This window comes from Trachurus japonicus, chromosome 22, assembly GCF_045865225.1.
Source record: "Trachurus japonicus isolate A0001 chromosome 22, Traja_1.0".
NCBI classification, from domain to species: domain Eukaryota; kingdom Metazoa; phylum Chordata; class Actinopteri; order Carangiformes; family Carangidae; genus Trachurus; species Trachurus japonicus.
In genome coordinates, this window is record NC_140928.1 from 21,342,318 (window position 1) to 21,369,493 (window position 27,176).

Sequence of the window (27,176 nt, forward strand, 5' to 3'; positions counted from 1 at the left end):
CAGATACAGCACTAGCTAATTGTGTAGCAATGCTGCTCGGACATTGTTAATAATAAAACAAGGAGATATTCTTGTGATGCAACAGTTTGATTTGTATTTCTTTCTATAAGATGTGCTAATGCGAGTCTATGTGTCTATGTAAAATGACCTTAAGTTAGTACCATTGTTCATTCACATGCTATTCTGTTCCAGACTAATGTCAGTGTTTTGTTGAGTATTTCTTTTCAGATGAATCACAGCTCTTTCTCAGTGGAGAAGAGCAATCACTTTGTATCAAAACAACTAGCATTAACTTTGCTCCATAGCATGAATTATCCTGCATTAGTCTCTGCAAAGGAAGTCGGTCACTTTAGTGCCACTCGGGAGTAAACAAATAATCAATTCAACTGCATTTCAGAAAATCTTTGTCCTCCACTGAGTTTAAAAAGGCATTAAGGCTGAAAGGTACCCAGGGCCGCCCCACCCCCGTGTCATAAAAGGCTGGAAATTAAATGTTGGAGATAGCTCACATGTATTTAAAGGACAAACTCACCCATACAGAGCTTAAGAAGAGTCATTTATTACTCCATTAGAAGAAATACAAAGATGGCAGAGAAACTGTGATCACATAAGTCCTCTGAAAATGTAGAAATAATGAATGCTGCTCACACCAGGAAAATCCCCACATCAAGGTATATGTTGAAATATTGGGGAAATATCAGTCAACGCCCCTTGAGACATCTGGCAGCTCTTAACTATTTGTTTCACACATTAAGGCTCAATCTGCTACACCAGGGCTATTGGAAACACAAGACACCAAAGGAGTATTCCTCAAAGCAGGATTAACAAGTTCAACACTTGAATGACTTTCAGCTCAATCACCATTGCTTTCTTTTTGGGGTGTGGGGGATATCTACCTAGATGCTCTGTGGTTGCGTCACAATTCTCCTAGCAACAATCACTGACGTCCTCAACTAGCTGTGCGCTAATAATAGCCACATTCAAGATACAACAATTAAGTTGGACTGCTTCTACTGGACAAGTCATGAGATATGACAGTGATAATGGGGCTGTTACTGGTATTTGGTGGCCAATAAACAGGCATGAAGCAATAAATCAGCTGATGACTGAACAAGCACATAAACTGTTTTAATATGTTCTGGAAATGCATTTATTTGCTTTCTTGCTAAGGGTTAAACAACATTTGTTTCACTCTCATATCTGCCCATTAAATATGAGGCTGTAGCCAGGAGATGGCTAGCTTAGCTTAGCCTAGCTTAGAACAAGAGCGAGAGGTTGGGTAAATAACTATGATGCCTAATATAAAGCTAGAACTTCATACAAACGGATGTATATACAGTATTGAATGTCATAGAGCCTAGCTAGCTGTCTTCAGGTCCACTCTTCGTGCTAAGCTGTGCTAACCGTCTCTTGTAGGTTTGCAATGAACAAACCTGGCAAAGTGACATTAACTAACACTGTTGTTGTTTAATTGTTGTTTTTTATGTAAGTGTAACAATGACAAATTGTTGTTTTGCAAGGACTTACACCCCCATCTGGTTTCCTGTCTTAATTCTAAACTAAGCAATGCTAAACTAACATCTCCTAGCTGTAGCTTCATATTTAAAATGCAGATAAGACAGTAGTATTGACCTTTAGCAACTAAGCAAATGAGCACATTTAAAAAACAAAAAAAGAAACTTAAATTTGTGATTTGCGGGAACACATCACCTACTGTAAAGACATTTAAGTGTTGACCAATGTACAGCATTTGTCAACAATTACAACTTCCATAAGAACATTAATATTTCATAGCTGAAGTGCAACTTTGCTCTACTATATTGTAATTATCTGTCTAAATGCAAGCATCTAGATAGAAGCTCCCACAGAAGTTATAGTTGTTGACAAAGTTATGAATAAATACTGACATCTGATTACATTTACATTACAGTGTGATATAAACAATGTAAATGCTGATGCTGAAACAGGGTGGTATAAAATAAGGAACGTTTTCAGCTTGTTGTTCTACAATACGTTTTGCTTGTTGGTGAGCCGCCGGTGCGACTTGTTGACCCCGTTCCCAGAATTTCTCCTGTGCCACTCTCTACTATTGCTGGTTCTTTTCAGTCCGTCTCTGATAAATTCTCACAATGTAGTTAGCAGAGGGTGAGAGAAAAGAAGCAGCGCATGCCATACTACTTGGATATGCCCCGAGCTCCACAGCCAGCCAGTAAAAGCTCTGGGTGCCAAGACTTAGAAGAGATCAGAGTAGGTCTGATGTAAAGCCCCACCACGAAGCAAAACCAAATCTTATAAATACTCTTATATTTCCTTCAAAGGATACAGTTTTCACTAATAAAGCAATCCATATTCGATGTAAGACACATTCAAGTACTTCCATAAAGTTTGAGGAACCGATATTCAATGAGACCAATGAGAGCTACGGTCACACTGAGCTCTGGGGGAGCGGTGCCTCCTGTTTCGAGATGTGTGTGTGCGCGCGCGAGTGTTTGTGTGTGCGAGACCCAGAGGTGGCTGGGTGTCTGTGTCTGCAAAGTCCAGTCCTCGGTGTGCTCCGCCCCCCAGGCTCTACATTTGATTGAGGAAATGAGCGCGGCCGTTCTCCTCCAGGCGGCGGGTGAGGATCTCGCAGCCGGTCTCCGTCACCAGCAGGGTGTGTTCGAACTGGGCCGAGCGCTTCCCGTCTCTGGTCACCGCCGTCCAGCCGTCGGGCCACGTCTCGTCTTGCCAGCCACCTGAGATATAACACAAACACACACACACGCACATGGCTTAGGCTTACACACTATCAATTAAACAGAGGTGTAGAAACAAACACCCCAAGTCCGGAAAAGTCTCACTGGATCCCTGTGTGGTATAAATTGTTAAATGACCTGTTGTGAGGCGTGACTGCGTGACTGTGTCTGCTGCATCACGCATCGTTCAACTCCCTGTGAGCCCATCAACAGCCTAAAATCCACATTTATTCTTTTCTTCACTTCCCTTTGAAAAACACATCTCCTCATTTGGTAGTCTTTTTTTCTTTCGGTGTAGGTGAAATTCTGCTACTTCATGAGCTAAATAAACAAATCTCAAAACCCATTAGATCATCTAAAGAATTCACTGTGACAAAGCTGAAAGCGAGGCTCTTTTTCCTCGCTCATGAAAAGCTGACATCTTGAGATACATAGATTTCAAAGGACAGCGATGATTCTCTCTGATACTCTTTCATCTTATTCTAAGCTTATTTTATTGCCTCTTGAGCATATTTGTAAGATGTGATTGTAACAACTTTTATGTGATTTATGTAAATATGTTTTATTTCCATGGATTCAAACTATAATTAGAGCTATGATTATTATTATTGCTCACATTATTGATACAAAGGCAGTTTAACTTACCTTCACATATCATGGGCTCAATGGTAAACACATGGCCAGGCTTCATGACACCAACCGCTTTGTTTTCTGGGGGAAATTAATACATTTAGAAATCATAGCATAGCTGTAGCAAGGAAACATAAAGAATCTCTATTGCAACTTTTTAGAAATGTAGGACAGCCGACAGTGTAAGACTACCCACTGGCATAGTGTGGCACGTTAGGAGCAGTGTGGAAAAGTCTGTGAATGCCGTGGCCACAGTAACTCCGCACCACAGAGAAGCCGTTGGCCTGAGCGTGCTTCTGGATGATGTTACCCAACTCTCTGTAACGAACACCAGGCTTCACTGTGGAGGAGCAAGAACAAAGTGTGAGAGAGGGGTCATGGGGCTTTTAATAACTGTAGTTAATAGCCTGACTGAGATAAATCAACTTGAAAATAAAATCCATGTTTGCTTAGAAGTTGATAATAAAAGAAGAAGAATTGAAATCACTGTTATGTTATAAATAATCAACTTGTTCTCAAATGTCAATGCTCTCTGGTGGACAGTCTGTGTCATGGCAACACTTTTTCTGAGTGACTTTGGCCATGACTGTGCTGCTATTTCTTGCAACTTTTCAACTTGATACACGCATAACTTTAACAAGCATATAATCTGACATTAGCCTCCAGTTAGCTATGTTCCAATTCATAACAACATGTGTGTACAAAAGGATCTGTAGATAAACAGTCAGTTAACTAGATGATTTGAGTGTGGCAGTGAAGAAAGCTCCACTAATCAGAAATCATAAACTGTCTGGATAAAAACACTGTGCAATGCATCTTCAATATCAGTGCTATGACAGAAGATTGAGGTTAAATTCCTACCAGAGTCAATGGCTTGCATAAGGCATTCATATGTGGTCTGAACGAGCTTCTTTGCTCCTTCCTCCACCTCTCCGACAAAGAAGGTTTCGTTGAGGTCGCCATGGAAACCGTTGTGGTAGACGGTGATGTCCACTGCAAAAGAGTGAGATGATGAATATCTCAGAGCTGACAAACTGGGTCCTGTTCTGTTTCACACGAGGCAAAGTGCTGCGATGAATAATCTGTCTGAAAGAGTGTGAAGATGGACGTTTCATAAAACATCCACTCATTTGCAAGGCCAAACCAAATGTTCCCTTTTTTTTAAATTGCTGATGAAAGTGGAACTCCTATTGGGCAAACTGGAACTCTTCCCACTTTAGGTGAAATATAGTGAGCGGTGAATCTGACTAGCAAGGCCCCACTGGTAAAGGTTAATGAAACAATTTGTCTTGTCGGACCACGCAGCGAGAGATGAGTTGCTGGCAAAGTCCTCCATCAGATGCTCTGAGGGGAGTGGCTGATGGAAGACGTCGTCTCAGCAGAAATATTCATAAAGAGGCTAAAATTGGCCGAACTCCCGCTGACACCATTTCAGAACGCTGGTAAAACCATTCATCACGGAGGAGAAGTGTATCCACTTGGCTCTCTCTTCAATAAAACTTTTCCCGACACCCAACTTACTTTAACTATTCATGAGATTGTTTGGCTATTGAGATGTGAACGTAATATTAATGCATTAACATTTACACTATTGATACTGATTGTTAAATATTTGCATTTAAAAGTAGCAGTTTATGGACAAATGATTTAGGGTTTTTTTTTTTTCTTTTCTCTCATTTTATTTCATTATTATTATTATTATTATTAGTACTAGTAGTAGTGTAGTAGTATTTTTATTATAATTATATATATATATATATATATATTTTTACTATTATTATTTTTCTCCTGTTTTGATTTACCATGTATTTACGTGTCTATTTGATTTTTTTCTTTCCTTTTTTCTGCTGATATGAATTTGTCAGTAATTTACTTGTCTGTAAGGGTACTACATAACACTACTACATAATACTACATAATACTGTAGACTTGTAAAATATATTTTTGTGACTAAAAGTGGAATACAAAATATTAAAAAAAAAAGAAAAAAAGTAGCAGTTTAAAAAAGAACCAACACAAATTCATTAACAACAATTAAAGTCCTGTAAATCCTGTAATAAAGTCATGTTTCTGTCAGTTAAAAGAAATAAAAAAAATAAAACAAAATCTGTGAGAGATGAGAAAGTGTGGAGTGGCTGAAGGTGAGGCTAGGACGTGAGAGCAGTGTGTAATGAGCGTACCGTTGAGGATATCTCCGTCTTGTAGTAGTCTTCTGTCTGGGATCCCATGACAGATGACCTCATTGACAGACGTGCAGCAGGACTTGGGGAAGTTATAGTAGTTGAGAGGGGAGGGGTAGCAGTTCCTCGCTGTACAGGCCTGAACAGACAAAATCATGTTAGTTGTAAAGAGAGCAGGGAAGGCTCTAATATACACTAGTCCTATAGTTAGCTGTGTGTTGTATGAGTATGACATCAGACGGGAGAGTTTATCAAGTCAGCATATGGCAGAAATGCACCCGGTGTTGAATTGTTCTACAGGAGGGGGGTCTGTTTACATGTAGAAACTTGTTCCTGCATCATTTATCAGCAGAGTCTGTTCTACAAGACAGAGAGTCTGCAGTCATGCTAGCAGATGTGAGGCTGCGGTGCTTTGAGCTAAACGCTAACATCCACTAGGGATGGGAACGACTCGGGATTTGGAAAATTGATTGTCGAGGCCCATGTGTCGACTTTTTGTCGAATTGTCGGCCCTACACGTGCTTTTGTTGTGGTTTATTAACGCTGCTGTCGGCACGAGCGGACGAGGCAGCACGCGTTTGGTTTCTCTTTTTTTTCTTCTTTTTTTTCGTGCATGTCTGTGGTCCCCTATGAAGAATGCAACCATTGCATCCACCTGTTTTGCTCATGGTTTTGCCCTTTTTGCAGAGCCGGACTCGTCATCAACAGCACCACCACCTGAGACTGCAGGGAGCCCGGACAGCTGATCTCTTGACTCTGTCAGCATGCGCGCACGCTCCCATCACATGTGAAGTAGAATGAGGGTCAAGTAGCTATCCCATTTAGAAAATGTGGATTTGTTTTATTTAAAATATTTTATTTCATTAGGGGAAAAGTGGCACTTTCTGCTGTTTATTTGAATAGGAAATATTGAAAGAAAAAATGCAATTTACACATGGAAATCCCAGAAGCCCCGCCCCCTCGACATGTCGACACTATTTTTTTTGTCGAGGGGAGCATGTGTCGAATGTTGGTCGTTTTGTCGACAAAAAGTCCCATCCCTAACATCCACATGCTAATATATTCACAAAGGCAACGCTAACAATCTCATTTTTGGGTGATGAAGTTTTTCCCACTTTGGCTTGCGTGTGTGGTTTTTTGTATTTACCAGATGTACAGCATGGTCGATTTCTTCTGTTGTGACACCTGGTTTCACCATCAAGGCTGCGATGTCCAGGACTTCACGTGCCAGCTGCAAATGATATTACATGTCAAAATTGCTACATTTAATCAATGGAAACCATCAGTGAACAGGTGAAAGTCTATTCCGTTACCTTGCACACTACTCTCATGCCCTCGATGTCTTCAGGACAAAGGATCTTGATCTGTGACGTGCCCTTCAGAAACTGCTCAGACTCAGACATCCCTGTGGGATGGAAACACACAGATGGACAAACAGCGTCAATCACACATCAATACATCGATACTGAAACCTGACATTTTCGATGTGCAGCATCAATTTAGACCATTACAGCGGGATTTACATTCTCCTAATCAACATAGTGTTGAGTGACAACTGGGATTAGTAATCTGGCTGCAGGACGGCACAAAGCATCATTGTCCTTAATGTAATTTTGTAGTTACACGGCATCAGGCTAGATTTCTACCAATACCCAGCGTGAGAATACACTAGGTGAAAGCTTTATCAAGGCAATCTAGTCTGAGCCTCAGCACCTACCATAGTATTCACTGTTAGGTTTTACCTTCTGTGGTGTCTGACTCCTGGCAGCTTCGACAGGTCAAATAGTGCACTATTAATTCAACTCCAGACCGTGAGGACGAGTCATGAGATCAGATTCAGTTGCAGTGACAAATCAACAGAAACCTCTGAAGAACAGATCCAGCACAGCTCTACTCGCTACAGCAAAAGCCAAGTCTACTCAGAAAGCCAGGACTAGAGTTTGAGCTGTCAAAATGAAATTTAAATGTAAAATCTGTGTGTAGATTTGTTGATATCCTTCAGGATGACTTATTATGTAAAATGTTATATTTAAAACACATTTGAAAAGGGACTTTAGTAATTCAACAGGCCTATATTTTTTCTTTTACACCTGCAGGATGTGAATATCAGGGATTCTTGTCTGATTTCATGTCGTGTCTCTGCGTTGGGATCTCCCAGCTTCGGGGTTGCTCTGGGCAACCATGGCAGCAGCACTGTCTTTTAATCCCTTGTAAGCCTTTTTTCCAGTGGTTTATACATTTATCATTTTTCATATTTTCACCTCGAGTTAATCTCAGTTTTATTTATTGATGTATCTCTCATATATTATAGAGATGTACTTATGCCACATACATCATTTTTATCATGACATTCTTGAAACCTTAAACTGTCTTGCAGTGCTATGACGCTATGGGAAACTAGCTGCTCCTGCAGAAAATACACTACGGCATCAGCACCAGAGCAGAAACAGACTCTTATCACACTCACACTGTTGACTCAGAGGAGCAGAGCGGGACTGTCACTGTTATAGGAAACAACAGAAGCACAGATGTCAGCGCATTCAGTTTGACAATAAATCAGACTACCTGCAATTCACTATAGATTACACAAGAATCAGAGCATGTTGAACCTGCTCTACGCTACACTGAGAAGCATTTAGGAGCATATTTAAATACATGTTGGTCTAAAAGCACTGCAGCCGTGGACAATTCGCTGATCTATAATTTATTAACTCAATAACATGATTGCTGGATGAACATGAGCAGTTGCCTAGCAACACGGACTTGAGACAGGTTTGTGTACGAGTAGAATGCAACCCTCCTTTTGACCCCAGGAGCCTACGGTGTGAGTGCAACAATCAATTTAAATTACTTACGCTTTGATAGAGCTGCTCAGAAAACACACAAGTATGAGAGAATCACAGCGTGTATGTTACAATGATGTCATAAAGGAGCAGTTCACATCCTTATAGGTGCAATAGAGGAGATAATCAATGAACATGTCAATAAAATACAATAGATCCCCGATTTGACCCGAGCTCAATGGCATCGCTGTTTTTAGAAACACTAGCCCGTATCAGTCGTGCTCTGGTCCATGAATAGAAATCACAACAGAATGAAAGGCCACCGTAACCATGACTACCTGAGTATGGATCTATGCAGTTGTATGACAAGGATGCAGGGGGTTGCCATGGTTGCACAATGAATGACTTGCCCGGAGATGTGGACGCAAATAAGGCAGGACACGGCCATGTCAGTCAGATAATTAACACAGAGAGGCGCTAACTGGTGACAGCAGACCTGTCAGCAGGTTTACTTCTCCCTGCAGTCGCTCCGCTGCAGTTTGTGGTGACTAAACCAACGGTTGAAAGAGATCACAGTGAGATATTAATGGGCTGTTTCACAGAGGGACATCGATTTCAGCTCAGACTTTAAAATAATTGTAAGGAGAGAGCTGCATGACAACTCAATAAGTCTCAGGTGTCAAAATATCAAAAGAGGAATTGGGGAATTACATCAATGTCTAACATTTCTAATATTTATGTACATTATAACTGAAAAAGGAAACTAAAAATAGCACGTTTGTGCTATATTTTTAACTCCAATGAAATAATACTTGTACTACCACTCCAACTGAGAATAGAAATGTTGCTGTCAGCATATAATTAGGATTCAATGGCTCAACTGCAAAATCCTGGTTGTTAACTCTTTCGCGACCATTGACGAGTAAACTCGTCACAGCCTGCCGAACGTTCACGACCGGGTGCTGTTACAAACGTTTCTGGTTTGGAGATTCGGATCTGAAAGCCCGTTATCTCTGCTGTTTTCACGGTGTAGCGGAGCGGGCGCTGTGCAGCGGGGGCTGTGACCGGGGGCTGTGACCGGCCGCCCCCGCCCCAGAGCACTCATCGCCGGCCAGTCACACAGCAGTGTCACGGAGCTGCTGCGCTACGGCCAGAGACCCACACCGCTGCACCGCTGCTCTCCACGCTGCCACACCCCCCAGATTTGCCTACAAATATATTTATTTAGCCGTAGAAATGATTTGGGAGACATGCCACACTGCAGAGTACCGGTAAAGTACCGGTAGCAGATTGCCACTTGACACAAAAGTGCGTTTTTCTCTGAAACTAGAGCGGGAGCTCTGTTTTTGGAGAAACCCAGCTCTCTTCTTCTACTTCGTACTCACGAACGAAACGGCGGAAAAACTCGCCGTTTTTTCGAGGAGCACGTTGGAAAGTCACTCTTCAACCACGTGAAGACCGTTTGTTTCTAGGTGATGTACAGAGTTTGGTTCGATGTGAGAAAAAGGTAAACAAATAGCCAAAAACATGTGGTCCTGAGCGGATGTGCTGAGGAATTAGTGTGGTCGCGAAAGAGTTAATGACAGCACCATACTGTGTTTTGTGTTTACTTAAATTGTTATAAATCAGTTTTTTACTGAATTTGCTCACTTGGACTAAGTGGCAACAAATAGCAACATAGCATTGTTCAATAACTTAGCAATGAGCAGTTTTTACATTCAATTGCAACAAAACCTGTACAAGTGCAGTTCCTGATCTTCATTCAGCTTTGTCTTGGCTGTTGCCTACGGGGCTGTGAGTCGCCCCAACTATTCAGTTGGTGTAGAGTTCTTTGCTAACAACACAAGACGCATCAACTCATTTGTGTATTCATGCAAGAACTATACACAGCACATGCATGGATGACCACGTTGTCCAGACAGACTGAGACAGGACTTAAACAGGCTGAAGCTCTAATGGCGCATTTCCACTAGCACGGCTCGGCTCGATACGGCTCGGCACGGCACGGCTCGGCTCGGTTTGGTTGTGTTTCCATTACAACTGAGTATCACTAGTGCCGCCGTGACGTCATTTACACGGCGCCGAGCAACGCTCTAAACTCTGTAAATATATAACTTTAGCAACATTTGAAACATTTTCAGGCGAGAAAGTAGTCGTTTAGATCCCCAACGTGTTGAAAAACTGACAAAATACCAGCTGTTTACAATTTTGTTTCAACGAAGTCGGCGTTACTAAAGCTAGCCGTAGTGAGCAACGCACTTCCGGTTATTTTCACAAAATAAAACACCTGTTGCCTTTTATCATAAGGAAAGCCATTACGATAGAACTGGTGCTTTTACTTTGTAAACAGGAAGTGAACCTACCCTCGCTGTAGCTAGCTTTAAACCGCCGTTTTGACTGCTCTCGTCCCCATAACGGCATTTAATTTTCAATATGCCTTACCGGAGAGTCTTGCCAGCTCCGAGATCGGCCTGGTTCATTGTAAAACATTTATTTATTGATGTAAATGTGGTGTTTTCTGTGCGTACAGAACCCAAGGCAGTGCTGCTCTTCTTTCTAACCACAAACAAACTGCTGCTACAGCCACAATTGTTAGATTTAATCAATGAGACCAACATTTAAGAGTTTAACCAGCCGGTGGTAAACCTCTAAAAAGCCATCGGGGAAGTTAATTAGCGGTCTGTTCTCCTCGGGGTGACGGTGGTAGGCTGGCCGGCGGAGCACGTCAGGAGCCGGGCTGCTGCCTCTGTGATGTCGCGGTCGCTGCTCGGACCTGGAGCTTCACTTCTCCTAAACAGCCGTCGTTTGGATAAACTAACCGCACATGGGGATCTAAACAGTTACTTTCTCGCATGAAAAAATATTAAAACTTAATAAAGTCACGTAATAACAGAGCCAGTCTAAATATTAGAAATTCTCTGGTAATAACAGCTTCAGCAGGAACATTTCTGTTGTCGGTCGTCGAGTGGTTATGACGCTTCCAGTGACGACACTCATCGGCCAATCAGTGGAAGGCAGTCGGCTGACGTCACGTTTTAGTAACGCTTCGGCTCGCTTGGAACCAGGGCTGAGGTGATACCAAAACTGTACCCGGTTGCAGGTACTGCGTGCTAGTGGAAACACGCAATAGCGCGCCGAGCCGTGCCGTACCGAGCCGAACCGTGCTAGTGGAAATGCGCCATAAATGAGCACTCGCATGTCATCACATCGAGGCGATCAGTGGCCGACATGTGCTGTAGCGATCCAACACTCAGTGGGTCTCGGGAGGTGCAATCGTGTATTCTTCACTCCACCACTTGGCAATACAGTTTTGAATGGCACTCCCTGAGGACTGCACATGTAAATAGGCCATTTAAAAATGGTATCATTTATAAAAGGCCCAACTGCTCGAGTGGTTTTGAGTGTAAAGTCCTTTGGCTTTCAACACTTTGAAATGTGAGGGTACTGTATGTGAGGGCTGGCAATCATTTTTGTTCCCGTCTGTCATCGTCACACAGCACATGGCTGACAGTTCAAACCCCCTGTTCTTTAACTCCCACTGGATCAATGTTTTCTAATGATTTTACAACACATCTTTAGATTCCTACTCCTTCTGCAAACTGAGTCCGTGGTCAAAGGTTAAAACCAGTGGGTCAGCAATAGACATACTGACCATCCACATCATCCTTAAGCAGTCCTTAGAGGGACAAATCATACTATAATCACCACAGTGCCCAATCAAAGGACAAGTGATTGTAAATACCTCTTAAAATGATTATCGCTAATTTTTGCATGTTCTAAGGACATCAAAACTAGTGTTGTTGGTGTTGTTTCAATAAAAAAATGCAATGTGCATGATGTGAAAACTCAATAAATCATCAGTTTTTAAAGAAGATACCAAGCTGACCCATGATGATCAACTAAAAGCATGGTGAGAGAGCAGTGTGGTTACCTCTGGGATGATCAGCATAGTCAGGTCTTTGGATGTCACTAGGTACAAGCCTCATTGGAGTCTAGAACAAGGGACCAAGAAAACATACATGTTACATCGCTGAATTTACACAGATGTGCACTTCACTTAACACAATTAAAGGCTTAAGGCAAAGCCACAACGTTTAACATTTTACTGTCTGTTTTTCCCCAGTGCTGTCCTCCAGTCTTTTTAGGAGTGGCTTAATTGTTTCAACACTCTCACTACTTGTGTGCATCAGCAGGTTTCAACATCTGATATACGTTTTTTTTTTACTATTTTAATTAAAAGGCATTCTTTGTCTGCTTAAAGATATTTGTGTACTGCCCAAGGCATGAAACCTGTCTGAGTGAAGTGACACCTTCTCAGCTAACAGTGCATACCTGTGTCACAAAGGAGCAGTTGACATTTAAAGGTTGTGGTAAAAACAGGATCATAAATATCAAAACTTTCCTTTCTCGGTTACACTGTTGCAGAACTTAAAAGGTAAATGAGGATGAAGATGGTGATAAGAATATGCAAATCAGTCGAGCAACTTGGACTTCCAACCAACCGGAGACAGGAATGAACTTACCAGTGGGTAATAAGGGCGTAGTTTTCCTGTGTAGCGGTAGCCCGGCCATGGGTCTGTATTGATGTCCTTCTCCAAACAGTTCTTGGATTCATTCTGGTTCTTGTCCTCCTCTGACAAAAACACAACACAATTTCTCTAAAAGATTGTCCATTTGAACTGATAACCTAAGGGACATGCAACCTCTTTATCCAGTATGTCTGAGAAATAACCGAGTGTGATACCTACTTGCTTTTTTGTGCAACAACTTGTGAGACACCCAGCTCCCTTTGAAACATTCCTGAGAAAACACAAAGAAAACCTTTAAATGAGAAAACAGTGATGGACAGACATCAAGAGAAATTTGTATTATACCAAATGAAAATCACATGTACGATGATACAATCACTTAATCTATGTAGTTGGTGCACAACCTGTTCAAACTAGAGATGGAACATTTCTCCATATCTACAGTTGGGATTGTATCTCTTATGAGTTGTTTTTCTTTTTTGGTTGGGGTAGGGCACACTACTGCCTTGCCCAAAGGACTTGATCAAAATACTCCTGACACATGCAGTTGCAATACCATCTTCCGGTACTGCAACCAAGATCACAAATGTCTAGATCATGATCTTAATCTCGGTTGGAGAATCATTAGGCTACACCCCAAATTCAGGGAGAAACGTTTCCTAAATATCTCTCTACACGGGTCCTCACGACAGACACGCTGTCGTTTTATGTTAATTCCAATGGTTTGCATGCCTTTGCTAGACAGTTAGCTGAAACAGACAGGAAATGAGGAGAGCAGAGTCCGGTTGCACAGCCAAAAAACTGCCATCACAGCAAAAGACCTCCAGGGTCAAATACCACAGCACCATGTGAACATTTAAATTTCCTGTCAAACTAACTATTCATGAGGCTTTCAACAGGGAGAGCAAGGCATTTGATTTAATTAAAACTGTGTAACGGCTGCAGTTTGATGCTGAATGTCTGTCTTGACATTACAAATCCAGTGTCTGCTGCATCATAATCAATACAACACACATTTTTCCATATCTGCTCAAATGACTTGTTGCAAGCCCCTTACCTGTTTTAGTGAAAAACAACTAAAGGTGTGTAAAGTGCTAACGGCTCTGTTCATACAGCAGACAATTTGTGTATAAGTGCAGAGTAGCTTCCAGTATTAGGTAACACTAAGTATGTATGAGTTCTGGTAATTAAAGAGTTCATCTTTAACCTTACAGGTTTGCTGTGGGTGTGAGGGGGGTTATTCTTTCACAGCACCAGGATGAGGGTCAAACATCGTGGCAGCAAGTGATCTGTCACGCAACAGCAACTCTGCACTACTTTCCAACTCAAGTATCACTAGTTACAGTCTACTGAATTACAAGGCTATCAGGTTCCAACACAACATAAATCATTCATACAGTTTAACGCTGTCTGCAAATAGCTACTCTGTATAGTTTTTTTTTTTAATCATTATTATTTTGATCACAGACTTTGAATCATTTACTTTGGCTAACCAGCCTGCAGTTAGCAGCTAGCTTAGACGTCTTCCCCTCGGCCTGCTACAGACCGGGTGGTTTTTCAGTCACTGACCGCACTGTTCATCCTCAGTAATCTGTTTGATACTACACAGCCAGAAGGCAGTGGTTAAAGTTCAGCTAATGCGCTATTAGCGGGTTAAGAAGCACCTACACATGCCCACTTAGCTTGACAGTTAGCATTAGCAGCCTCGTGATAAGATAGAGGGAGGGGGCCTAGGTGTGCGGCTACAGCTTGACATTACAACCGGGCATGGCGAGAAAACAGCAGTACCTGTGAGCAGAAATAGGAGCCTTGGATAGCAAGCTTGATACATGTGGGACACTGAAGTTTGGCGTCCTTAGTGCAGCCCTCTGTCTCACACTCCCTTCTGGTCTCGGTGCTCGCCATGCCTTCGTCTGCAGGAGAGAGGGGTGGAGTCGCCGACAGTCAAGCAGCAGCCTGGTCCAAGGGGTTGGATCGAGCTGCGCGCGGACGTAACCCACAGGCGGCCATCTTGCGTCGGTCCATTTGATCTAGCTCTGTGTAGTAGCCAAGTGGGTGATCCAGTCATCTGCTCTAGACTAAATGAGGGCATTTTGTCCCTAAAATTTGTTTATTTTTCATCTAATTGAGCATGTGCAACGAGTAAATCAGCCCTTTCTTTCTTTCTTTCTAACACTGGTGAAACATGGAAAGGGTGACTCAAAGAATCTGGAATCTATCATTACAGTTGTCATGCCAATTTGTGTGGGGATCACGGATGAAAAGGATGTGTGAATATTTGGGTTACAAGTCCATTACAGTGTGCGCCCCTAAATTATCCAATGTGCTCCTCGTAACAACAAAAATGAAGTCTGGACTCTGGAGCCCTGCACTAAAACAAACACTACTCATAACTGTAAAATTTTGACCGTTTATACCTATTGCACAATGTTACTATAACAGAAAAGTACAGGATGAAATGAATGATTATAAGGATGCAGAATCATACCTGCATTTCTGATGTCCCCTAACAAACCAAACCATTTGAAAATCGGTCAAAAACTAAGAAGGTTCTGGTTATTTTAGCAGAAGATGAACCATAGGCATGATGCTCTGAGGGAGCGAACGGACCGACGCAAGATGGCGGCCGTGTGGCGACGCTGCGTCATTGGATAGTATCGTTAGGTGAGCCGTCTAGTCTTCTATGCAGCCAGCCAGCCAGCGGCGGCACCATACAGTCTGTGGGCGGCACACACGGCGCATGTCCTCACGCAGCGCTGCCGCCGTCACGTCGCACGGGGCTCGACCCAATCAACAGAAACTTTCCTAACAGAGATTTGTAAGATGGCGACCGCCGAACCGGTGAGCACTTTCTCCAACGAACATATCGAATCATTCGAGGGGGCTTTTTGTGCAATTTACAGAGGGTAGATTGTATTTGAAGTTGACGGACAGCGTTACACGTTAGTCCTAGAATGGAAATGGACCGCTGTTATTACCACACGTGCTGTTTAAAACCGGTTTCTAGTTTGTTTTCTGTGCCACGACCTAAGCGTGAAAGAGGAGTGTGTGTGTGTGGAGATCTCCCAACTTTAAGGCTGACGTTACAGTTAAACCGACGTGCCGTTAACTTTTCCCCGCTGGAGATAACCACACAAACTCAGATTATAAAACTAGTCACTGTCACAATTTAGGTTATCCGGTAAACTGCGGACCACAGAGGTATTTTCTTTTTCATAATATTTGTGTTTATTAGAAACTATTGGTAAACTCGGTACGAGGGATAAGGAATTAAATACAAACATTACTTGGTTCACGGAGCTGAAGTTTCAACTGTCAGAACTGGTCGTCAATGCTTCCTGTTGACCTCTGCGATGCAACAGTTGCTATTTTAGTAGCCATGCTTAACATGGCTGAATGATGTTGAAACAGCTGGGACTTACATTTTCATAGTTTTTTAAAAATCCCAATATCAGGATTTGGTGTATGACATCCACGCGGGGTTTTAAAACTGTAAAAAACAAACAAAAAAGTTTCTATTCTAGACTCTTAAGGTCAAATAGAGGCTGTTTAACTTTATGCAAACATCTTGAATGACAGCGATGAATTTCCCAAACGAAACTTGCTTCCATAATGTTAGCAGCTTACCAAACTTTAGCTTCACATCACAGTCAAATGTGGACCAGATGTTCATAACGGGTTTCATACGTGAACGCCCCCATCACAGAATTTATGCTGCAAGGGTTTAATTGGGATATCATGTTTTGATTGTTGATAACAGGGCATTGTGAAATAGTTACTTTTTTCCATATTTGTCTCACTTAAATGTTTAGGATCTTCAAACAAATTGTAATATAAGACAAAGATAACCTGAGTAGCTAAATATAAAATGCAGTTTTTAAGTGATTTCATTTATTAAGGGAAAAACCTATCCAAACCTACCTGTCACTGTGTGAAAAAGTAGGCTAATTGCCCCATTCACCGGTGGTTCACTGGAGGATAAAGCTTTAGAAATGTAACACTCCTGACTGATAGATGTCAGTGATGTAGTTTTTTCATATTTTCTTGAATTTCTTTAGATTGCAGGCATGTTGTGTTGCTTTTTGAGATCTCTCAGCCTACCTTACGTTGTCAGACAGGGCAGTGATCAGGACTGATTGTGGAGAGTGAAATTGAATTCAGCTTTCCAAAAAAGTTGATTTATCACAGTTAGCCTAATTTATGATTTAACAAGGGGGGGGGGGTTACTTTTCCACATGGGGCCAGGTAGGTTTGGATAGCTTTTTCTCTCGTCATTTAAAAATTGCATTTTATATTTACTCTGGTTATTTTTGTCTGATATTTTTGTTTGATGATCTTAAACATTTAAGTGTTACGAATATGCAAAACGGTAAGAAATCAGCTGTTACAATGTCACCATCTAGTTTCCATGGCTGATGGTCCACTTATGTAATCGAATGGCTGTTAGCTGTTAGCGGAGAGATTAGCTGCCATAGTTGTTGCAGTGATATCTCAGTAGAGATAGTGCATACTCTTTTGCATTGGGAACGGGAAGCCCCAACACTTACATGTGCCTCACTGCTTTTCAGGAAAGCAACCCATGTCCACCTCAGCCCGATGAAGATGGAGCTGAGGAGACCGGGCAGGAGGTAGTGAGCCCAGAGGCCTACATCAAACACCCCCTCCAGAACAGGTCAGCATCTGCAGTTTGACATTTATTTGATTAGATCAACAAGGACAAGACCTGAAGTTATTTGATCTAACATTAGAATTATGGGGGGGTGTTACCAGCAACCTTTTTTCCCAACATAGAGGAACAGCTTTAAGATAAGTAAACAGAATTGATTTTTTAGTCATCTGACTGAAGATTCACACTTTATATCTTTGGGTTTTGGGCCTTTGGTCAGACAAAACCATACATTTGGAAACATCACCTGGGAGTTAGACACCTTTTAATGAACATTTTCAACATTCTTTTACAATAGCCTGTTTTAATGCACAATTGATTGAATAATTAAGTCATATTTGTTGGTGTTGTATTTTGCCTAAGACTAATTTAAGCACAGTCATGTGAAATTAAAAAGGCTTGGAACAGTGTGTGTAAAATAAGTCTGTATAAGTGAAAATAGAAAAAGGTGGTATGCATCCACAGCCAGCTAAAGAACAGACTGGTGATTCATGTGCAACCATCCCGTTTGATCTCTGGCCATAGTTCAAGAACTGAATGACCCTTCCTCCACATAAATGAGAGGGGCTGGCTCATGGAGAGGTGTAAGCAAGACGTAAATTGACCATTCACTGAGAACAATGAATGCTTTGTTCACTGAGAGGGAGCTGCACAATTTTCCAAATTGTTTGTGTACAAAAAAAACTGAACACATTTGATTATCAGACGGATGACTAACTATTTTATTTTTAAGTGGATGTATACAAAATAAATAAATGTGATTGCCAAGGTTATTTTTCTTTTATCTTTATACGCAAGGGAAGAGTTCTCTCTGTGAGAAGTGCTATACAAATCAATGTTATTATAGTATGACACATCCTAGCAGCTAGTTTTCTAATATTAGACATAATGTAAATGTACAGTACGTGCACGGTGCAGAGGTTACTTGTGGCATTGATTCTCTCTGTGTGTTTTAGTATTCTCCATGTGTTAAAGTGGATTTCCGCTCACACTCCAAACAAACCTGGATTTGAGACTTTTTATTTCCCCACAGTGAGACTGTGATATTCTGTGATGGTCCGGTGACCTGTCCAAGGTGTTTCAGTGTTTTTCTCTGAATCCATACTCAGGTTCCAGCACTCGTTGGTGCTGCATACAAATAAGCAATGAATGAATATTTTATATATTTTTAAATTCCTCAAGGATATTTATGTTCAAAAGGGTCAAATAAAAAAAACAGTCAAAACTCAACAGACTGCCAGTCAGCTAAAAGAAAAGTTGGACTCTTGCACACTGGTGGCTCCCGGATCAGATGTCAGGTTTGAACTATACTGGCAGTTTACTGTAAACTGTTGGTTCAACTTTAATGTCCATATACATTACACAAAAAAAAGATCAAAATGCTGCAAAAAGAAATGTGCCACACTGTTTTTACCCTTCTATTTCTGACTCAGACACATTTGTATACACGTACAACAACAGACAGATTTGTATGTAGTACAACTGAGTAACTGAAACAACATAAGCCCACGGCACTCATTGATTTTCCTGATCCACATACTTCTTTACGGAGTCATAGAGTGCTTGAGTCCGTCTCAGCATGCGTTTGTCAAAGAAGTCAAAGAAACAACATGTGGAGTTCCTTCAAAGGGGCTGCTCGATACATGCTGGCTCAGATTATGGCCTTAAATCATTCAATAAAATATTTTACTGGACAAGTTCACAAGGAATACAAATATGTCGTTGGTATACTTGCTTATCAAACAGTGCAGCATGCTCATTATACCATTCAAATGAAGGGAATGTAGCTTGTATCACTTGACTCATTCTGTCCTTTTCTGTCATTTAAAACACTGCCAGCACCACTAACAGACTAGCACCTTTTTTAACAGTTTTATAATAGCGTCAACCTGCCACTGTTTTCTTTATTCTTCTTCAACCCAAAGAGCTTAACGCAGTTACTGAGCCATGAGAGGAATCGGCATTGAACAAGTATGATACAGCGCTACAATTAATTGGGCCGACGGTTTGATTTACTGAGCAGGTGCATCCATACGCACTATTTGCTCCAGAGCTCAATGGCTTTCAGTTACTTTTGTTTACTTTCTGTTTAATTAGGATTTTGTACACTTATGCAAATGCCTTTTTATCCCCGTTTCTCTCCTGACAGATGGTCTCTGTGGTTCTTCAAGAATGACAAGAGCAAAACATGGCAGGCCAACCTGCGACTCATCTCCAAATTTGACACGGTTGAAGATTTCTGGGCGTAAGGAGCAGTAAATCTTTCAGTGTCTTTGTATTTTTTTTCTCCACTCACCGTGGAGGAACCGCTGCAATTAAGTGTCATGTATGAAGGCACAGAGAGCTCAACGCACTGCGTCTTGAAGACATACATGCAAATAGACAAAACACGCTGTAAATTCAGAAAACATCTTCATCATTTTGACATCACATGTCCCACAAAAACACTCACAACGCATGCAGATAAAGAAACATGGTACATATTCAGTCCTGCAACACAAAGGAAGTGTTCCCAGGGGATGTTTAAAAGAGATTAACCTGGCTGGGAAGTAAAGGCACAAAATAACAAATATCCCAGTCATATTATTGCATTTATATTATATACTTATATTATTATTATTTCTGCATTCATTCTGATAGAGAGAGTGAGAGAGAAAGGAAAGCCTAGGGGAGAGAGGGGTGGGGGGGGACAAGTTGGATAGGTTGGTTGATGCCTTCATGGCACCCATGAATTTGCATGCATCTCCATGTGTTGACATGTTTGGGGATTTGTAGTTAATTTCAACGTTTTCTCTCAGATTTTGCAGCACATTAATATGTTTTTGCGCATTTTCTCTAATCAGTGCGTAGAGCTCTCTCAGCCGCCGTTGTCATGGGTATGTTTATATATTATCTTTGTAAGCTTTAATTAAGCGTGTGCTTCATTAACCCATGTGCTTTTGTCATTTGCAGCCTCTACAATCACATCCAGTTGTCGAGCAACCTCATGTCCGGCTGTGATTACTCTCTTTTTAAGGTAAGTTTATGTCCATTGGCGTGAGTAGATCAAATACAAATTAAAGCGTAGTTGAATTAATTTTTACCATTGAGAAAAGCATTTACATATTTTACCATTTGCACCACTTTGCGCTATTGCAGCGTTGTATATTTATCAACATTTACAAAGACAGCAGTGTTCTCTCTCCTTCTGATATTGACTCACTGAGACTAAAATAACCTTATTTATGACTTCCTTTTTAATGAGGAAATTCACACTTACACAGACATGAGGCATGGAAGTAAATATCAAGTGTATACAGTACAAATTAATTTGTTTATTGAAACATCAGATACAAGGCTGTTTTTTTGTGGCGGTCATTTAAAAAGATTGTGGTCGTGTCATTAGGTTTCACAGTGAACCTCGTGAGAACAATAAGGCATTAAATTGAAAATGTAATATAAACATCTCATCACTATCTCACCAATAAAGCCAAATTGCAAGATTTTTATGGCAGCTGATCCAGATAACGCTCCTGCAAACAGAACAATAGCTAATTGAATAGTTGACACACAGAATTCCAGTCAAAACAACAGCATCATTACTGGGGGGAAGACAAACAGACAGAAGTGGGAAGGTGTTTTTTTTTTTTTTTCTTTTGGTTCCCTGACTAAATCTGTCTCCACTGGCTCAGAACTCATCAGCTTAAAGGAGCTCATTTAACCAGATGTGCTGATAGAAAATGAGAAGCGTGGGCGGAAGAGTTTTGAGAAGCAGGCAGCAGCTATAGCAGCCACTAATTACAGTTTGTTTGAGCTAGGTGATAATAATAAATGGAAACGGCAGCAATCAAATATAGCTGCCGCTCTTTGATCGGAGTGCTTTATGCAAATCATTAGCAGGATCACCTGTGGCCAAGATTTACCAGTGAATCTGTTTTCACAGCAGGGGAGTTGGTTTATCAGCGCCTGTACAGTTTAAGTTTTACAATCTTTACAGTTACAGTCAGAGAGACTCTAGCTTTTTACATGTTCATATTTCTTTGCGATGTGTTGAAGCAGAGCGTGTAAAGAAAAGGAATACATACAATTTGAGAAAAACATCTCACACAAATTTTTAAAGGCATAGATCAACATTTTGGCAAATTGGCCCATTGCCATAATCCCTATGGTCTTAGCAATAGGTTCCTTACCTTTAATTGCCAGTGCAAGCTATTTTTAGAATGGAGGAGCAGAGCCGTGAGCTGCTCAGAGCTACCCTATGGAGGCTCATGGGATTTCTTGGTTTCCCTCATCAAACTCATCAAATACACAATCCAACAACTCCAAAACACTCTGGTGGACAAGTTGTGACCTGCACATTCACCACGCTATGAGATAATAACAGAACGTTACGAGGCAGCGTTGTTTTAGAGGTAAATTCATGCAAAACCGCTGATGCGCGTTCCTGTCGGGGGCAGTTTTTCAGCAAGCAGTCTCTGTATTTACCTCTAAATCAACTCTGTCTGGTAACGTTCCATTATTATCTCATAGCGAGGTGAATGTGCAGGTCACAACTTGTCCACCAGAGCGTTGTGGAGTTGTTGGATTGTGTATTTGATGAGTTTGATGAGGGAAACCAAGAAATCCCATTAGCCTCCGTAGTGTAGCTCTGAGCAGCTCAAGACTCTGCTTGGACGTTCTAAAAATAGCTTGCACCGGCAATTAAAGGTTACGAACCTACTATAGGAATTATGGCAATGGGCCAATTTGCCAAAATGTTGAACTATCCCTTTAACCATCACTGGAGAAAAACCAATGTGTTCTCACTCGGTTTTTAGTTTTCATCTAGTGGGATTCAAAGAATTCCCACTGTGGTTTTCTCAAAGTTGGAAGAGGTATTCTTCTCTCTCTGGTGACATCAAAATCCTGCTGGGAAACCTCACATTTAATGTTTTGGTGCAGTGGTTTGGGATGTGTATTGACAGTTTGACTCACGGCTGCAGGATGGCATTGAACCCATGTGGGAGGACGAGAGGAACAAGCGCGGCGGCCGCTGGCTGCTCACACTCAACAAGCAGCAGAGGAGATTAGACCTGGACCGCTTCTGGCTGGAGACGGTAGGTTTGGCTGCTTCTGTCACGTTCGCTGGCTGTTGCGCAAACAAGCGACTCTATTAATCATTTCTTAGTGCATCCTCCGAAAAGTAGTACATTTATTACCTGCTGGCAGTTGTAATTAGTGGGACCGCTCTGTCATCACGTTTGTCACATCGCTGATGCGGGTTATTACATTCTTTCATACCTGTTTAAAAGTCAATTGAGATGAGATTAGTCTTCCTGATGATGGAGTCGCAACAAAGTCTCATGGAGGAAACCGAAAGTGCTGGTAAATCCGCACAGTGTTGTGGCGCGTTATGTCGCCACCCTGAAAGGTCAGTGACAGTGATCCAGACATCCAGCATGCTGTGACTTGCCAGTGAGCAAACAGCACTTACTGTACTGTCAATACTGTAGCTGCTGGCCTGGGGGGCTGAGAGGGACCTCTTTGTTTTTCCAATGACATCCACATTCCACACTAATTGTTTTTGCCAGATGTGAAGCTGGAAGCGAAACAGTTTTTAATGAGACTGTTTTACATCAACTGCTGGGATATCGATTCCTGATTATTATTTTTTTAATGTGGAAGAATATGGATGTTTTCCCAGCTACCTACAAGCCGAAATGCTGCAGAGTTCTCCATGCGATCATTAGGGATGGGAAGCACCAGACCATACGATGCTATATTAGCATGATATTTAAGCCAATATGCAATATTATTGTGACTTAAAACATTTTGTGATATCCAGAGTATTGTAATAATATAATGTAATTGATTTATTACTGGTTTGCAATTGCAAATTATGTCCTGAAAAGAAAACAGCTGCGTCCACATGTGTTTTTATCAAATACAATAAAATGATCCGTGTGTTTGTCTCACTTTAATCATTTTTGTTCTTTCAAAATTGGATTGTCACACAGACAGGCTGAGCAACACACTCAATGCCAGTTTGTATGTTGATTTACATAATTAAAGATCGATACGTGGTGCATGTGTATTGATAGAATAAGAATATTGCTACACAATATTGTGATGCTAGTCTGTATCTTTTTCTTTCCCCACCACCTAGCAATCATAGGCACATGGGATGTTCTGGAGCAAGATATACTGACGTATATGGTGTAAATGGTAACCTCATGTATAAATGCAGATATTACTGACACTGCTTGGCTATAAATGCAACACTGCTTGCAGTTACATCATATAGCATCCAATATATATTTATATCAATACACTATCTGAGTCTGGTTTCTCTCTTTAACAAAGAGACAGTGCGGTACAACAAAAAGCAGGAAATCCAGGCTGTTAAAGTGGTGGGAGGTGAGCACAGAGGTAACCTACATGGAATAATGAGTGATCGCTCCTAACAGGGGCTAAGCAGCGCTTTTCCTTTTCTTCCAATTTTGGTTTTCCTTTGCATGAACACAGCGTGAGTACTCCACTGCTGAGCAACACTGCAGCAGGTGAACAAGAAACAACTCCTGTTTCTGTCACTCCCAGTGTAACCCCCCCACCCCCCACAGTTAACAGTTGAAAAAGATTTTCTGTCTTTCAGTGAGTTTTATTTTCATCACATAACAAGTTTTATAAATGTGAAAATCACATTTGGCCATCTAAGACCTTTAAAGTTATTGATAGGAAAGAGAACATTTAGATTACATTTACATATACACATACATTTAGATCAAGAATCATCCTAAATTTAAATAGATGTAGTTGTTCCTGCTGTCCTTCTGGGTCAAATTGACCCAGTCTGTTCCCTTCCTCCATCCTTCCTTCTTTCCTTCCTGTTTCTCTTCCTTCTTTCCAGAATCCTTTTTCTCTTCCTTCCTTCCTTCTTTCCGTTCTTCCTACCTAGAACGAATCTGTTCCCTCCCTCTTTCTTTCCTTCCCTTTTCCCTTCCTTCTTTCCCTCCCTCCCTCCCTTTCTTTCTTCCTTACTTCCTTTTTGACCCAATCTGTTCCCTTCCTCCATCCTTCCTTCCTTCCTTTTTCTCTTCCTTCTTTCCAGAATCATTTTCCCTTCCTTCCTTCCTTCCTTCCTTCCTTCCTTCCTTCCTTCCTTCCTTCCTTCTTTTGATCCAACTGACCCTCCATTTTTCTTTCCTTCCTTCTTTCCCTTTTTCCTTCCTACTTCCTTCCTAGAACCAATCTGTTCCCTCCCTCCATCTTTCTTTCCTTCCCTTTTCCATTCCTTCTTTCCTTTTTGACCCAATCTGTTCCCTTCCTCCATCCTTCCTTCCTTCCTTTTTCTCTTCCTTCTTTCCAGAATCCTTTTCCCCTTCCTTCCTCCCTCCCTTCCTTCCTTCTTTTGATCCAACTGACCCTCCATTTTTCTTTCCTTCCTTTTTTCCCTTCTTCCTTCCTAGAACGAATCTGTTCCCTCCCTCCATCTTTCTTTCCTTCCCTTTTCCCTTCCTTCTTTCCACAATCCTTTTCCCCTCCTTCCCTTCCTTCCTTCCTTCCTTTTTGACCCAATCTGTTCCCTTCCTCCATCTATCTTTCCTCCCATCTTTCTCTTTGTCCTTCCTTCCTTCCTTCTTTCCCTTTGTCCTTCCTGTCTTCCTTCCCTCCTTGACCCAGGTGGACAACAGGAGGGTTATGGGCAAAACAAAACATACAGTTTTCAAATGTTGTTGTGGACACAGATATTGTCTAAGTCATGTCATTGTGAATTTACGTGTAACCCTCCAAGAGGTGTGAGCGTGAATCATCTCAAATGGCATCCTGTCAGTGCTGTAGTAAAGCTGAATGACGGAGCGCTGCAGCAGAGCGTGGGAATCTCTAAAATGTCTAAATTCTTGGTGATTCACAGTAATTGAGGTGACGGACCTAACAATGTCTGCCTCTTTTACGAGAACCACAGAGGGTTAGCGGTTATGTTTAAAGTCAAAATGTGAGTCATCAGGTTTTATTTCTCTCCACCCCCCCCACCCCTCCTATAGCTCCTGTGCTTAGTGGGAGAGGCCTTCGACGACCACAGCGACGAAGTCTGCGGAGCCGTGGTCAACATCCGCACAAAAGGAGACAAAATAGCCGTCTGGACATCAGACTACGAGAACCGGGACGCCGTTACACACATAGGGTGAGTGGAATCCTCAGCATCAGTGTTTGGTCTAGACGTGATGACACTCTGCGTCCTCTCACACTGTCATTTTCCTGTCAACAGGAGAGTTTACAAGGAGCGCTTGGGGCTTCCCATGAAGATGACAATTGGCTACCAATCCCACGCAGACACAGCTACCAAAAGCGGTTCAACCACCAAGAACAAATTTGTCGTTTGAGAAATGCCCTAAGTGCCTCTTTCATTTTTCTTGTCTTATTTGTTGTTGGTGCATAATGTTTACTTTGCTGCAAAGACTCTGCGGAATGCAATCTGGAGGAAAGAAAAACCCAATGCCAAATATTTCCATAACCTGGTCAGGACTTGAACCACAGGAAAAGAAAAACCCCATGGAAAACAGATAAACAAGATTCTTCCAAAACACTAACAATGAGAGGTATTAATAGTGGATGATACTTAGAGTGCTTCATACTCTACTTAAGAAAATCTGTGTTGATTTTTTTCTTCTTTTTAATGGCAGGGAATCCTGAAATGCAAAAAAATGTATATTCTCACCCCTTTTTCTACAGCACTGTTGGCTTGCTGTAATCCTTAATGACATTAAACCCTTTTAATTTATTGTATTGATTTGCCTGCATATTATTAGATTATTAGACCTTTGTTTTATGCTTTTTGCCTTGGACTGTTGCATTTAATCAACCTTTTTAAAGTATTTCAAGACTCATATTCATTTGAGTGTTAATATAATTATTAAAACATTGGTTTTGCAGTTATGAGATGTTTAATTGTGGAATATTTTTATTTGCAAGCTGTAATTGGTACATTCCTTGTTATAAACAAATTGCTTTTTGACTCTCAGTGGTGCTGTATTGTAGGGTATTGACTTTAAGTGATTGACTTTTATCGACCGTGCACTGGGAGGCAGAAAAGCTGAGGATGTTTCTCACAGACCATACAAAAGTTTTCTACCCATGGTCTCAGTTCTCACCATAGACAGTTAGAGTATAGGAGACACGATCAATCTTAGGAAAACAGGGAAAAGTCATTCCCACAGCTTCCAAGCAGCTTAGAACTCACCATTAGTCAAGATGGTGTGAAAGTGCCACATTCAAATACAGCCACCCACCCCCACCCCATCATCTCCAGATCCCTTCAAATGTCAGTATGAAAAGAACTTTGAAATAAAAGGTTACTTTGGGCAACACAGCTCCTCATCTCACTTCATCGCCACCGGGCTGGCTTTAAAAATGTCATTTCAACATGACAAATGTCATCACATTTTCAAGGTTTGGCATTCCTTAAGCCAGCAGGCGAAGCATCTCCAACTAGATCCTCCCTGATCTGATGAAGCGTTAAGTGAGTGTGAGCGCTTCATTACGTCCTTGTTGAAGTTATGACACGGTTGTAGTAGTAACCTTTAAAGGCCAGTTGATTTATCATGTTAGATCCCTTTTGCAAAGCATGTGCTTCAGTTACATGAATGTATGTTGATGTCACCTTACTGGCATGGACATGACACAAAGTGTAGAAACTG

General features: G+C 41.4%; 2 protein-coding genes across 3 annotated transcripts; one reads left to right on the forward strand and one right to left on the reverse strand.

Annotated features, from left to right (window-relative positions):
- Positions 1 to 545: 545 nt before the first annotated feature.
- On the reverse strand, positions 546 to 16,163 carry metap1 (methionyl aminopeptidase 1). Of its 2 annotated transcripts, XM_085767906.1 has the most exons (12): positions 16,145 to 16,163; positions 14,646 to 14,770; positions 13,077 to 13,128; positions 12,852 to 12,961; positions 12,260 to 12,320; positions 6,859 to 6,950; positions 6,693 to 6,776; positions 5,546 to 5,684; positions 4,227 to 4,358; positions 3,562 to 3,705; positions 3,381 to 3,446; positions 546 to 2,735 (listed from the first exon to the last, which is right to left on the reverse strand). In XM_085767906.1, exons 2-12 carry the CDS (start codon positions 14,760 to 14,762, stop codon positions 2,569 to 2,571), a joined length of 1,164 nt encoding a protein of 387 aa, XP_085624032.1. In that variant the 5' UTR covers positions 14,763 to 14,770; positions 16,145 to 16,163; the 3' UTR covers positions 546 to 2,568. The 2 variants fall into 2 exon arrangements, with proteins under 2 accessions (XP_085624032.1, XP_085624031.1); XM_085767905.1 differs by lacking the exon at positions 16,145 to 16,163 and having other exon boundaries at positions 14,646 to 14,772.
- Positions 15,668 to 26,416, forward strand: eif4eb (eukaryotic translation initiation factor 4eb). Its single transcript, XM_085767908.1, has 7 exons — positions 15,668 to 15,698; positions 17,426 to 17,529; positions 19,673 to 19,768; positions 20,476 to 20,539; positions 22,485 to 22,598; positions 25,524 to 25,663; positions 25,748 to 26,416. The coding sequence occupies exons 1-7, from the start codon at positions 15,681 to 15,683 to the stop codon at positions 25,860 to 25,862; spliced, it is 651 nt and encodes a 216-aa protein (XP_085624034.1). The 5' UTR covers positions 15,668 to 15,680; the 3' UTR covers positions 25,863 to 26,416.
- Positions 26,417 to 27,176: the final 760 nt, after the last annotated feature.

Excerpts from the sequence above, each read along its gene's own strand:
- metap1 (XM_085767906.1), bottom strand. The coding sequence starts at position 14,762 with ATGGCGAGCACCGAGACCAGAAGGGAGTGTGAGACAGAGGGCTGCACT. Across the intron at positions 12,962-13,076 it reads GTTGTTGCACAAAAAAGCAA|AGGAGGACAAGAACCAGAAT; the intron begins GTAGGTATCACA and ends TGTTTTTGTCAG. Across the intron at positions 2,736-3,380 it reads TGAGCCCATGATATGTGAAG|GTGGCTGGCAAGACGAGACG; the intron begins GTAAGTTAAACT and ends GTTATATCTCAG.
- eif4eb (XM_085767908.1), top strand. Across the intron at positions 19,769-20,475 it reads ACGGTTGAAGATTTCTGGGC|CCTCTACAATCACATCCAGT; the intron begins GTAAGGAGCAGT and ends TGTCATTTGCAG. Across the intron at positions 22,599-25,523 it reads ACCGCTTCTGGCTGGAGACG|CTCCTGTGCTTAGTGGGAGA; the intron begins GTAGGTTTGGCT and ends CCCCTCCTATAG.